Here is a 15721-nt window from a genome sequence, read left to right as displayed (position 1 = left end):
TTTGAATTGCGCGTCGACGTATACATACGGTTTTTTGAAATTTTGTATTTTAAGATAGTACAAAAGGAAAAGGAGTCTCCTTTGAACGCCAATATTACCGCAAAAATCAGACTTTAGATTATTCATCATAAATCAGCTGTCTAGTGGACTATAATACTAACCGTTCAAAATCATCGAACATCTTGAAAATGTATCTTTCCATCAACGTTGTAGACAGTTGCAGCCAGACCTGATAACAGCGCTCACACTCACATTCCGGGACGACACGTAACGGTACGATAGGACAGAAAGCTCTATGTTTATTTAGGATTTTTTCTAGACATTTCAAATTGATAAATTATTTATTAATTTTTAAGAAAACATAACAACAGGTCAATGTAACTTACTGAGCGCGAGGTCTACTGTTCACAGAACTACTAGTAAATAATATTTGAATGTAAAATTACAAAAATATTAGCTTGTATTTTATCATGCAACAGGGCTCAGTTCGTTCCTAATCTTCTGCAATATATTATACAGAAATATTTTGACTAACCTATAACCTATTCAAAAGTAGCCAATGCGTGCATTTGTATTCAAAAAATCTGGTGTGGCGCACTCACACAACTTTCCTTGCTCATTGATCTGTAAGCCCCATTCTTAAAGGAGAATAATTTAGGGATTGGCAGCAACATATTTGAAACTACGATCAGACTACTGTATTTGTGTATATATAATTGTTCTCAGAGTACCTTTCCTTTGTGTAAATTGTGAAATTCGATGATTTTTTTTAAAGTCGTCAAAACAGCTGTTCTACACATGAAATATCTCGACTATGTGTTCTTTTTATGAACTGCTCTACCTACCTACCTCAAGCAGGAGAGGGAGGTTACAAAGTCTATTTCTCAAGGATGGGGTGGACCCCCATTAGTTTCCCAGAAAGGAAACTCATGTCAGTTAATAGAGCTGATGAATACAGGGTATGAATTTGAAAAAAATCGGTCAAGTCATTTTTGAGAAAATCGTGAAAAACACGGTTTTTTAGTAATTATCCGCCATTTTTCTCAAGAATATTACGGAGCTCCTGCAATTTTCTCAGAAATGAGACTCATGTCAGTCGATAGGGCTTATGAATAGCTGTCCATTGTATAAATTTGAAGTAAATCGTTAGAGCCGTTTTCAAGAAAACCGTGAAAAACATGGTTTTTTAGTAATTTTCCGTCATCTTGAATTGAATTTTATTAATTTTCTTATTGTCGGATCCGCATGGTATAAGTACCTTAAGTTAGAAATTTCAAGTCAATCGGTCAATTAGGAATGGAGTTATCGTGTTCACAGAAATACACACATACACACTCACAGACCAACACCCAAAAATCATGTTTTTGGACTGAGGGGACCTTGAAACGTATAGAAAACTTGAAATTAGGGTATTTTAATTTTTTTGGAAAGCAATAGGTAAGGAAAACCTATGGTAATAGGGCAAGGAATAGTATATTTCGCACCTAGAGCAGAAAATGAGATTTTTCCGGCTCGAAATCGGTTTTCAAAAGGTTTTCAAATCGGTTTAGAAAAGATTGAGAGCCGGAAAAACATTTTTGCCCGTGGTGCGAAAGCTATTTTTCGCCGCACACAAAAATAAACCATATATATATATATATAATTATATATATATATATATATATATATATATATATATATTATATGAGAATAGTTGTCTACTAAGCATTTCCGAAAGCAGAAGTGGAAGGTGAGAGCTCTAGCAAATCTGAGGTAATCTGAATATCAGGAAATTGTCCATGTATTTTTAATTTGTATTCTGATTTGTCTAAATAACCTAAAAGATGATGTTCAATTATGTGGGAGGTTGAGTTTATACTTTTTCATTCTTTCAAATGACATTAAGATGATATTATAAATGTTTTTATTATTGAATAATGAACACAAATATAATGAAAAGTTTTTTGATCAGCTGTTTTTTGATCACCTTTCTTAGTTCCATGTTAGCGGCTGGAAAGGGTACTCTTTCCGGCCTAGGCCGGAAAGAAACCTGTTCTGTCGTCAGACGAGAGTCGTCTGCAAACAATGTCTCTCAGATCTACGTAGGGACTGGACAACAGCTGCTTTCTGTGCAGTGTGGCGAAAAGTAAAAAGTACTCGCTGAGTAGTCCCAAACATCCATGACCTATATTACTAAACATATTTATGTCAATATTGATACGGAATAATGAATGTGTGCTTCTAAAATTGGGAACATCCCGTTTATTAAATAGTCCATACAGAATTCCCCTCTTTAATGTTGTGGTAGGCTGGTGAATTCCGCTTCAGAGGCTAGTGTCCCAACAATGGTCACCTCTCAATGAATAGTTTTTATTGAGAGTGGTCAGTACACATCACAATACGGTGAGGTCCACAGTATAATGGCAGGACATACACAACTAGCGCCCAACGGTCAAATGGGAGTGATACATGGCTCCGATACACACGTACACTGTTTACGTCGTGACGTCATCACTGCCAGCCACATTATTTGTCTGTCTCACTCTCTCGCTCTCTCTCACTCTCTCTGGAAGTGATAACGGTATATAAACTTTCCGACAAACATCTTCTTTATAACGACCATTCCTTTCCTATTCGACTCCAAAAGTGTTCATTGATTTATCTCAACTTGTGATGAATTTTGAAATCATGAATACATGCAATTTCCAGCTCTGACAGTATGTTGAAAAGGTTGACGACCGGGAATCCCCCAGTTTGTCAAAACCACACCACCCCATCAACTTTTCGATAATTAGCACATATTGACTCTTTCAGGCTGTCACCATGAGTGAGAAAATGAACAGTGTTGATATGTTTGCTACGCTGAGTGACGAAGGTTCAAAGTTATTAGTGTTTGAAGGTTTCAAGTATTCAAAGATATATCTTTATCTATCACCCACATTGTCTTTGTCATTAAAACAAAATTCAGAAATGAAAAGTCAAAACGTTAGAATGAATGATTGAGACGATGTGTCTGCCAGAACCAATTTGACAGAGATTATTCATTCAAGATGACTGTCTCTTAATGAATGATTGCTCGTACCAGGGGCGAGGTGTGACTTTTTGGCTCAGTCATCTCCAGCAACAATTCAGTTGAAAGTTTGAATGAAGTTGCATCCCCTCCCCTACTTAAAAGATAATGTTAGATTTTGGACAATTATTTATCGATCAAGATGACATCTAGTATGAGATAAGCTTACTATTCAAAATCCTAGAGTTGAAAAGTCTAGAACTTGGCTAAATCTCAAGCTCGGAAACTGGCCCTCAATAATTAAAATTCATTAAAAAAATTGAAATGAAATTCTTTATTCTTAATTGATTCATACAACAAGTATATCATCAAAAATGACAGGGAGAGAAAAATAAGGTAACCTTGTGCTATTCCTCTCCCAAATTTAGATAAGGTTACACATAGTCCGAAATACGTTAAATCTTGTAGTTGTTCACTTCACTAAATTTTCAGTTCTTAAATATTTTCTCAAAGTAGATTTTTAAATTTAGATGCTTCAAAACCAAACATAGAAGAAATAATAATAATCATTATCAATAACAAATTGCAAACAAAATAATTATCGTACGGTTTGCAACACTGGCGCGGAACAGTGGAATCGCAGAAAATAGCGATGTCTTTGACCGTTTACTCCACCATCGTTTACGGGGAGAGGGAGAGTGATGATGCAGAAGAGTGGTGGTAACCAATGCTAAATAGCATTACTGGAATCGCTTATTTTTGAGAATCACATTGAACGGATGGAACTGATGATGCAGTAGTCTACTTTATTCAAACTTGGCGCGCTCGCAAAAAAACGTTTCTTTTTTGGTTTCTTCACCTTTTTTTGTATTTATTTTAAATATTTTCAATTTAATAACATACACATTACATATCAATTTCTGTCCAGTCATCGGCGAATCCAGAGATGACCGTACGCTTCGCCTCTGGTTCGTACAATCATGGTTCTAGCCCAATCTTTCAATATCAATTAGAATGGAATTATAGGATAGAAATATGTATCTCATTAACTTGGCTAATATGTTGTCATAATACAGTAGTGTTTTGCTTGAAGCTTCCTTAGGATACTGTAGTGAATTTGAATTTCGCTCCTGCAGTCGGGGAACGTAATGTCGGCTGCTAGTGAGAGCGAAATGGCATCACTCGTGATGACGTCACGGACGTTCACTTTGTTACGTGCAATCTGTGAGTGGCCAAACACATTCTGACCGCTGGGCGCAAGTTGTACATTCCCGTCCTACCACTCATCAACTGACCGCTGGGCGCAAGTTGCACATTCCCTAATGGCAGTATTTGATTAGCATTCGTGTTTCTATCCTTGTCTATCACCTTTGTATCATCTTTGAATCATCTTCCTATAGTGAGATCCACGTTATAATGGCAGTTATTGATCAGCATTCGTGTTGCTATCCTTGTCTATCATTCGTCAAAACAGCTATCCTTTCCTAGCTCAGTTCAGCTTGGTTTTTTAACATTATAGAAATATAAACATTAACAAACTATTTAATTTCAATAATGAAAATTCATTATTAAATCATTGAGGTTTACATTTTCATGACAGATGAAATATTATTGATAATTTCTAAACGGAATAAACAGTTAATATGGCATTGGATATACCAGTATCAGCTATCCTCTGTAGAAGGCAGTGGCAAGACAGAGAATCAGCAACGCTGTTTTCCTATCTTTAAACACTGATATAATTACGTAGACCTCACTATAGAGTTTTCGTGAATAATTCTTCAGTCCCTTAACTTGACTAATACAGTTCAATGATTACTTTCTTAGTGTATATTATGTAAATTCATCTATAATTTTATTGTATTGTAAGCTATTTTATATAAGTGTATAGGCCAGTATATATTGTAATCTACATAAATAAAGTACTCAATCAATCAATCAACTTGCCCTCCACCTCTACGAATATTTGTAACAAGATATGATTAAACTTGTGAATTTGTTGCTAATGACATGTCTTGTTTTTTGGCAATAAAAATTATATTTATTCATGTATTTCTCCTATTAAGGGCAATTTACATTTGTCGTCATTATCTTGTTTTATTGTTTCTCTATTTGTAACATTTTCCAAACGAGCACTCATATTAAATATGTATATAAATTTTATTGAAGAAAGACTGATTGATTGAGTGCTTTATTCATGCATATTGCAATATGTCTTTTTCTTTAGGGCTACTTTTGAATATGAATCTATATATATATATATAAGCGAAATGGCACTCACTGACTGACTGACTGACTGAATCACTCACTCGCAGAACTAAAAATCTACCAGACCAAAAACAAATTTGGTAGGTATCTTCAGTTGGCCCTTTAGAGGCGCACTAAAAAATCTTTTGGCAATATTTTAACTCTAAGGGTGGTTTTTAAGGGTTTAAAGTTCGTCTTTTAGCATGTATATTCTTCTTATTCTCTTAATTATAATTGAAAAATGTCTATACCATATGTTAATATAGAACTATAATCTAGAGAGAGTACCTCTTCGAAACAGTTGTTAACTGGTAACTAAATTAATAATTTTGTCAGGTTGGCATTAAGTTGAGTTGACTTTGTTAGGTTGGCACCAAGTTGAAGATTGAAATGCATTTATCGCGGAAAAATTGATTGGGCACTACTACTTCAATAAGAGCTACTCGCTTCGCTCGCCATATCCGTTTAGCCAGACGTTTAGTCTGGACCCCCTACTGGATCGACCTAACATGATAAAAATGCTCAAATGAAAAATGCAGGCGAGCGAAGCGAGCCTGCTGATGTTATTCTTAGACGATCCAGTCGGGGGTCCAGGGGGCAGAGCCCCCTTGCTAGACGGATATGGCGAGCGAAGCGAGCCTGACGGCTAGTAAAAATATAAATCTGAGATTGTTTATAGATTGCAATATATATTCACTTGAGATGGAAGAATCACCAAAGAGAACCTATGAGGAAAATATTGCAATGAAAGATTGATTGATCGATTGATTGGGCTCTTCATTCATGCAGATTGTGATATATTATATGCAATTGAGATGAGAGAATCATCAAAGAAAACCTATGAGGAAAATAATGCAATGAAAGATTGATTGATCGATTGATTGAGCTCTCCATTCATGAAGAATGTAATATATTATATGCACTTGAGACGGGAGAATCACCAAGGAAAATCTATGCACCAACACAGGATGATTTGATCTACCTTGATCAGATGTAATAGTGGTTTATTAGGGCGATTGCAGCAGTAAGCAGAGAATAATCAAGAACTGCGTTTCCATCAAATCTGTTTGAATGAGGAGCTCGTATTGACCAGATAATGTGGTGGAATAGCACTCACACCAAGTCAAGTAGGGGTCGAATAGGATGAAATGGTTATGAAAAGAGTTGAACCTCGTCCAACAATCCATTCAGTCCACTGAGAATAGAAAAGAAAACTACCAGGAAATATTATCGGGGTTGAGATTGTGAATAGGCGAAGAAAACTGACTGCACGTGGGTTGGCGACATGTTGTTCTTCAATTTTTCCATTTTCCCCGAGTGAGAAAGCGGAAAATGTTGATATTTTTCCCTGAATACGACCAGCAAAAGTGCATTTTGATTTGCTTTTCATTGTGATTTTTCCAATGATGTAAGTGCCATCTCCCACAATACCCTACCGACTTTTATTCGTCACAACATGATTTTTTCAGCTCTCACCATCCATTATCTGATTTAAGACATCAGAAATATTAAAGAACCTGATGTGACCGGGTACTTCACAACAGAAACCAATTTGAGATCTTCGATGCACCTCACAAATTCAACAGGTATCTATATAAAAAGAGAGAGTAGGGTTGTGCTTCTTCGTTTGTTCGCATGAATACATGTAAACTTGTGGATTGCATACCGGAAAAATGGGAATGATTTTGATCTCCAAATTTTTCACATAGATTCTAAAAATATCAATCTCGTGCACCTCGAAGCCCAAATTTCAATTATCCTTCTAGATTTTCAGAATTAATGTTCAAATTTCATTCATGCGACATGAATACATACGATTATGTTAATATAGAGAGAATACCTTTTCGAAACAGGTGGTTAAAATTGGCAACTAAATTAATAACCAGTCCAATTTTGTCAGGTTGGCATCAAGTTTAGGAATGTTTCTGAACAAGATTTGAGTTCTGTCACTCTATTAGGTCCTTTATCAAGACCTCTTTGAATTCAATGACGAAGCTGTTGAAACAGTGGATTTTTATTTTAATTTAGGCATTTAATCATCTATCACCTGACACGCACGAACGAACGAACTTTATTTGGTTAGCAACAAGTTGAAGAACTTATCTCTATACTACAATAAAGAGAAGAACTGGCTCATACACGTACGGGATAGGAAAATTATGTTTGACGTGATGATGAGTCTAAACTACTGGACTGATTAACTTGAAATTTTTCATATATTCTTAATTAACCGAGAATGGGTCTAGGCCTATTTCAAACTCTTTAAGATTCCACTCAGTCAAGTTTTCAGTTTGTCAAGTTTTAAAATAGACCCTTGCGAAGCACGGGTTACCAGCCAGTACCTTAATGTAACAGGAATACAATTCTATAATATTAGCTTTCAGATCCGTGGCTGGATAGAAGCTTCGGGCAAAGATTTCCACCGTTCATCAAACTAATAAAAAATTTACCCTTCTTTCAAATATTCAAAATTATTGTCTTTGCCATAATTTTAAGATACTCGACACATTTACTATATTCAGCCAAAATCGAGTTCACTTATCGACATGATCCACTTATCAACAAATCGATATGAAAATTGAATGATTTACAGAACTTTAAGCACTGAATTTGGGAGAAATATGAAAGAATCTTTTCGATATCTGTATTACACAGTTTTTAATAGTTGGTGGATTTTGGGTCATGCAAATAATACACCAGCTGAGATCTGCTGAATCATGAATGGCTTCGCCGGAACAATATTATTTGTTTTTAATTATTATAGTGTATCAGCACATGAAACCACTCCAATGCAACCCAACATTCACGTTTCATTCGAATTCGAATTAGTAGATGCGGATATATCCGCTCATCTCTTCAATGTCTATAACTGTTTCAGCGTCTAATTGTCTTATCTTCAGCAAGGAATTGTAAATAAAAGTTTTGGCGCAGACAAGAATCGACTTAAATCTCAAGTATTGCTATTAAATTACTAATACCCTGATTTATTAAGCCATCTCTTCATAAATCATGTTATTTCTACTCATATTCACCGTAATCAAGTTTCCTTTCTGAGAGCACTGCATCGACTGAGCCTATTTCAACAACTTGGCAACCGCGCTTGTTTGTATTAATCTATGCGTCACTCTAATTGGCTGAGCTGGCTCTCCATCTCCCTCTATATATCTTAATGTTAACTCACAAACAAATTTCCTTAATTTGACTCATTCCGCATAGATATGGAATACATTTTTTTCAAAGTTTTTGACCACAGCACAATCATATAGATACGGCCTCACGATCTTTCGGAGGAGACGATAAATCGTCGGTCCCGACTATCTGAAAATTAATCGTCATCTCTCATCATTATCCCTCTCACTCATTACCCACGCACAAGCCTAAGAGCTTATGTGGGCATCACCCTCAACATTATTATTATAAATGATGGAGTGAATGATTAAATGAATCTATCAGGGTAAATTATTATAGGTGTAAGAGAAGTCTTGGATTCTTTGTGTGGGAAATGAGAAAGTTATTTGTTTACACTGGATAGAACATTTATAAGAATAACTAGCCGTCAGGCTCGCTTCGCTCGCCATATTCGTCTAGCAAGGGGGCTCCGCCCCCTGGACCCCCGACTGGATCGTCCAAAAATGGGATCAGCGGGCTCGCTTCGCTCGCCTGCATGTAGACCTCAGCGGAACCTCTGTACCGAATTCTGGACCCCCGACTGGATCGTCCAAAAATGAGATCAGCGGGCTCGCTTCGCTCGCCTGCATGTAGACCTCAGCGGAACCTCTGTACCGAATTTGAACGTATTATGTCAATTTGATCTCGAAAAACACCTGTTACTATATCGGCATATCTTTGGCAAACAAAATTCTTCCACCTCAGCTAAACCTGTGTACTGAATTTTTTTAAATATAATTCCATCAATTATTGAAAAAGGTGAGGAAACGCAGAAAAGCTGAGAAAACACTAATTTTGGCTAATTGGATAAATTGGTATTTAGGAGGTCCTGGATAAATGCATTTCAATCTTCAACTTGGTGCCAACCTAACAAAGTCAACTCAACATAATGCCAACCTGACATAATTTTTAATTTAGTTACCAGAACAACTGTTTCGAAGAGGTACACTCTCTAGATTATAGTTCTTATTAACATAATATGGTATGGACATTTCACTTATAATTCTAAGATATTGGAATAAGAAGAATATACATGCCTAAAGAACTTTAAACCCTTAAAAACCACCCTTAGAGTTGAAATATCGCCAAAAGATTTCTTAGTGCGCCTCTAAAGGGCCAACTGAACATACCCACCAAATTTGAACGTTTTTGGTCCGGTAGATTTTTAGTTCTGCGAGTAAGTGAGTCAGTCAGTCAGTGAGTGAGTGTCATTTCGCTTTTATATATAGATAAATTGTATAATGAAATGAATGTCTCACCTGGAAGGAGTTGAATAGATAGTAGAAGCACCAAGTGATGATGACATTGTAGTAGAGGGCGACGAAGAATGTCACAGTGCAGGAGGCTATGCCTAGGCCGCCCAGCCAAGGGTGGATCGTGTTCCACACTCCCAACGACCCCAGTCGCATCTTCTGCCCGATTCCAAGCTCAATCAGGAACAGCGGAACGCCTTCGAGAACCAACATTATCAGGAATGGAATAAGGAACGCCCCTGCAAACAAAAAAATGATATGCATTTTTTTCAAAGTAATCTTTTATATGGTTTGTGGTTTTGGGGTGAATGTCAGCAGTGTGCTTTTACTTCGGAAGAAAGCTATCATGATATTACAGTGAGATTCACGTTATAATGGCAGTGGAAAAAGATAGGAGATCAACGTTGTCGATCATCTGTCTTGTCCATGCATTCTATAGACGGTTGCTGATACAGGTTTATTGATGTAATATTAACTGTTCATTCTTGTTCGAAATAATCAATTATATTTTATTAAGCAAGAAATTATATTTTTGAATAATGTCATAATGAATTTCCATAATGAAATATTTTGAATTATTAATTCTACATTGTTAAAATACGATCAAAGCGAGAAAGAGATAGCGCTTATCCGCTTTGTTGAATGATAGACAGGGATAGCAATACCATTGCTAATCAAACATTGCCATTATAACGTGGACCTCACTATATAAGATGTTGATAGCAGTACAGAACATTGTCGGTGATTGTTCCTCAAAGTTAAAAATATTAACCGTTTTAAATCTTTATACAGTTGCACTGTTCTTATAAATGTGAAAACGGAGGTTCACAAAATGCCAATACATTCCCATGCAACAAGATATTTAAATACTCTTCAATTATTCTCCCCATCACCTTATTTCGAACTCATAAGCCATATTTGGGATTTGAATATTAAAGGGTTTGTCTCCTCTTGCGCTCCTAAAATCATTTCAATGAATAGTAATTTTGTACTAATGAATAAATAAATGAGTACCTCATCTCTTATCAGAGACTGAAATGGTTCTGATAGGGAAATCACGTTCTATCATAATTAAATGAATAAATAAATAATGTTTATTTCCCAAAAAAAACTAAAACTACAACATCAATTACACAAAATATTAGATACAATATTACAATATACAATATAATATTGCAATATTACATACAATAGTTAGTAACAAAAAATTCATTAGATAAATTGCAATATTACATTCAATAGTTAGTAACAAAAAATTCTTATAATGTGTCCTTCACTTGTTTAGTTTTTTCTGTGTGGAAATTGACCTACTCCACTATGGCGTACCATGTTATAGAGTAGGTTTTGTTTGTTTTTTGTGCGTATTATTAATTAGTTAGTGTTTAGTAAGTCATTAGATGGTAAGTTGTTGTTTGAAATAATGTTTTCTATTTTCTGTCTTCCTTTGCTCATTAACCAATTGTGTACTATTGTTTTGAACTTTCTAGGATGATTAATCTGTTTTAAGTTTGCAGAAAGTAGATTATATAATTTTGGTGCTAAATGATTGAAATGTCTCTGGTATAGTGCCTTCCCTGCAACAATGGTGATGAGAAGATTCCTGAATCTGTTGTGGTTTCTAGTTTGAAATGTTGTTGGGTTCTTGTGTAATCTGCATAGTATCTCCTTGGAGTAAAGCTGTCTTGGATCCATCACGTCAAACTGGTCTGATGAATAGCGTGGAGGCTTCTGGTTGATGACCCTCATGATCAGCTTCTGTACCCTGAGGAGCGGTTCGATGTGCAAGAAGCTTGCACCTCCCCATCCCACAATCCCATACAGCATGAGGGACTGTGCTAGAGAGACGTAGATAACTCTTAAGCTGCGTACACATATACGCTCTTCCAACCCGTACCGAGCACGCTCCTCCCTCGTACCGCCCTCGTACCGCCCTCGTTCCTCCATCGAACTACAGTCGCGCCGCCCACGCACCCATCATGAACGTTACGGAAGATGTTAGATCTTCTCGCATTGCCCGGTCGAACCATTGTTGCTCCCCGGTCGATCATTAATCGCTCTGCTGGAGTGACGTTCGGTTGCGGAGCAGAGCGACAGTCTGTACGCACCTTAAGACATCCCTTGTCGACCAGTGTCCTCAGAATCCTGAATCTGTGGATGGTCTTCCTCAGTCTCCCGCATAATTCATTGAGATGATGATCCCAGCGCAGAAAAGAGTCCATTGTAATTATTCATCACCTCAAAAGTTTCACGAATTTCATGGATGATCTTTTCTCCTCACTAGTCTATTATCAAGCTACATTCCAGGGAAAACTTATTGGGGAAATGTTTCACCTTATTTATGTGGGAAAAATTTTAGAATTCAACCTAATAATAATTCTATATGAGTTTGCAAGATAGGGTGGAATGATATTCGGCTGAATAAGGATATACTGTAAATACATATTTTTAGGGAGATAGACAGATATTCACACTTAACAATAATAAGAAAAGTGATGTGGGCGAAGTTGAGGCAATAAGAGCCCCCTCTTCCACTCAACCCTCCAAGAGAAGTGGAATGATAGAGCGAAAACAATAATGAATATTATCAAATTGAAAAATGATGAGTTATAGAGAACTACTTCATCTCTTCACGTTCTAGGTAGAGAGAACGGGGGAATTGAGCTGGAAAATTGTAATGAGAAAATCATCCATCCGTCCAGGAGACATCTATTATAGTCCTGTTGAAAATATAATTCGAAGAATAATGATGAGATCTACTGAATAGAAGGAAAAATCTGAATGAAAAACTATTTTCAGGAACACCTTTATTGATATTGAAATGCGTAATGCGAAGGGTTATGGATTGAAATTAAATTTCCACTCGTACTATGTTTGAATCTGGAGAGGACGATGTTTTTCATATTGAAAACAAATAAAAGAAAGCCAGACAAATAATAGGGAAGATGGGACTGGAGCTCTAGTAATGAATGAAGAAAGAATATTCTCGAAATTGGAGCTTTACCGGGAAATGAATTATTATTAAATTGTCTATGAGATGCATATAGCCTTGAATCTAGTACGGCTTATGAGAGACACGAGCTACAGCAAGGAGCTTTTTCCATTATTGGTTTTGAATGATAGATGAAATGGATATTGGATGGATTTTGCGGATTGATAAACGGTTATGAATATTATGATTTCATTTGTAGACAGTAATAGGAAAGTAACCGATTTTTCAAACACAATAAAACGGACCGAGAATCCGAGTACTTGTTTATTTCGAGAGAGGTACACGTGTTTTGTTATTACCATTCGATGGAATAAGCGTGTTTAATCAATCACGGATTAGATGAATACTTAGGATAAATTGATAGTCTGTTTGCCTTATACTGAAGTAGTTTTTATTGAGTATAGTGATGTCCACGTTATAATGGCAGTAGAGAAAGATAGGAGAACAACGTTGCCGATTCTCTGTCTTGCCACTGCCTTCAATAGAGGATATCTGATAGAAACTGTTCATTTTTGTGAATAAAAACAGCACAACTCCGAAAACCCCTTCGACACAAATAGGTTTTACCAGGTCTGATTTCGTTGCCAGGGAACAGCAAACAAAAAATGATGTATTCCACACACGTTCGGTTCAGTTTTTGTTTCACCTGATCTCTTTCAAAATCTTCCATTCTTAAATCATATGGTCCATTCATTTCAGATTTTTCTATCATTCCAGTTAACTTACTGTAGCATTTATTTCAATGAGAAGTTTGCCAGATGTTGATATTGATCGACTGATTTCTGTACTGCAATCTGTTTTGATAATAAAACAAAAATTATACTTTCAAATTATTTAAATCGATAGCATACTTTCAAATTATTTGAAGCGATCTTCGAGTTGGTGTAGTGCTAGTGGAGTGAAAAAAGTATATTGAATAAAAGTGTAGTGAAATAATTTAAAGTAGTGGAATTATAGATTGGAACTGTAGGCTTCACTGGAAGACTTTAGCAATAGAAATTAATTTAGGATAAGAAATAACAGAACAAAATTAATGGTTAGTGGTTAGTCCTAGTGACTAGTTTTAATAGAAATAAAAAAAATGAAGCGATATTTTTATGTTTCGGGCTCCATGAAAACTTCAATGGTACTACAATGATACTTCCAAATTATTTATATCGACAACATACTTTCAAATTATTTGAAGCGATATTTCCATGTCTCGAACTTCTCCAACTTTTCATGTTGATATAATCAAGAAACAAGCATTTGATACAATAAAGTTAATAATTAAAGTGTTGACCTATAGTTATAGTGTTTCATTAAAAATGTGCTCGTTCATTCAACTTGAAATATGAGATTCGCTTTGAGCTTAAGACTTCACAAAAGAAGCGCAGTCATTTGGTTGTATAGAACTAATTAACACCTATCCACAAATACCAGCAATGAGATTGTCAGCGTTGAAAGGATATCGGAATGAGAAGTTTCACTACTTCTAATGATGAGAAGGTAGTGAAACAAGCTCAAACAACTTTTCAGCTTAAAATTTCTCTTTTCCTGCTTTGGCATCTGATTTCAAGAAGAGGAAATCGCTACAAGATGGGGTGAGAGAGAGGGAAGGATATTTGCCTTGACGTCTAACCTTGATAATGTGGCTCAACTGAGATACTGTTTGCATACTCTCGCATGAGTTTACCCTTGAACATGAATACAGGGTGGAAAATGTAGGTGATTATCTAAACGAGCGTCTATACTGATAAAACGTCGCTTATTACTGTATTTTCGTGCTTATTTATTAAATAGAAATCTTGGCAATTTGTACACGGTAACTATAATAATCAGAAGGAATCATATGACGATAGGAACTCGTTTTTACACGTTCCCGGAAGAAAATAAAAACCATGCTCTTTATCAATACAAATGACCTATAAAAATACGATTAATGTGGTTTTTATATTATTAACATTATTCCATTAATGCACGCTAGATATTCTTATTACATGTTGAAAGTATATTACAATATTCCTTTCCAACCTAATAATTATTCTTGTTTGAACTGATTATTTATAAACTCAGTATCTAGCTACTCCTTGTACGCTGAGGATGTGGCTCAGTGCCACGAAACGCGTCCAATAAACAACAAAATCGTGAGTACTGTTGTAAAAGTTTAATATAAAAAACAATTATTATAATGATTATTTATAGTTTGATGGAAAGAAGTGATACTTATTCCCAGAGAACAAAAAAATTCTAGATGAGTTGTAGCCTCAGATCAAGAATGCTTTCAGATCAAAATGAAATATTTAGCCTCTACAACTCAAGCTTCTAGGCAATATCAAGTTGTCTTTTGTCCTATGATAATATTTCAGTCTGTCAGGACTTAGCCTTTTATAGATATAGAAGATTGGTGAGGAAAAATTATGCGTACACCACCACATAGAAAATCTTATGATAATATTGATGAGGAAAAATTATGCGTAAACCAGTACATAGAAAATGAGTGTAACATTCAAGGATAGAATAAGGCTATTGAGGCTTTTTTCTAACTAAAAAGCCTAGATATTGTCATAGAGTAAATATATTGAAGATATCTTAGATCATTTGTCTATGATATTTTTCAACCACAGATTCATAAAAAGTCGAGATAACGTTAATTGTTCCGGACATTACGTTATAATTGTTCCAGAGATCGATAATGGTGTAACAACTGAAGCCGGTATCTCGACTTTCAATAAATTTGTGGTTGGACAATATCTAGTGTTTTCATTGAGTATGAGTAACTGCCACAATGTCACCTTCACAACTACTGAGGAGGAGGATCTGATTATTCGTGTTTGAATCAATCATCAGCTCATTGGGTTGCATCACAAGTTATTGAAGTGTGGAAGAATTTCAGAAAAAATCTGGCGTGGTACACTCACACAACTTTCCTTGCTTATTGAACTGTAAGCCTCATTCTTAAACGAAAATAATTTAGAGGAATAACATAATTGTTAGATATTGAATAAATAATACTCTTCATATCAACCAACCATCTTTATTTTAATACATTCAAGACTAAACTGTTATTAACGTTCTGGTAACTAATGTATTGAA

General features: G+C 35.6%; 1 protein-coding gene across 2 annotated transcripts in view; it reads right to left on the bottom strand.

Moving 5' to 3' along the window:
• Positions 1-15721, bottom strand: part of LOC111064043 (sodium-dependent neutral amino acid transporter B(0)AT1) — a 179684-nt gene that overhangs the window by 65207 nt on the left and 98756 nt on the right. For both annotated transcript variants that reach the window (XM_039442296.1, XM_039442295.1), the window contains exon 3: positions 9664-9896. In XM_039442296.1, coding sequence (XP_039298230.1) covers positions 9664-9896 — 233 coding nt within the window. The remainder of the gene's footprint in view (positions 1-9663; positions 9897-15721) is intronic.

The sequence above is a fragment of the Nilaparvata lugens genome, chromosome X, assembly GCF_014356525.2.
Source record: "Nilaparvata lugens isolate BPH chromosome X, ASM1435652v1, whole genome shotgun sequence".
NCBI classification, from domain to species: Eukaryota; Metazoa; Arthropoda; class Insecta; order Hemiptera; family Delphacidae; genus Nilaparvata; species Nilaparvata lugens.
Note: the sequence above shows the minus strand (reverse complement) of the source record. Positions and strands in the feature narration are given on the sequence as shown.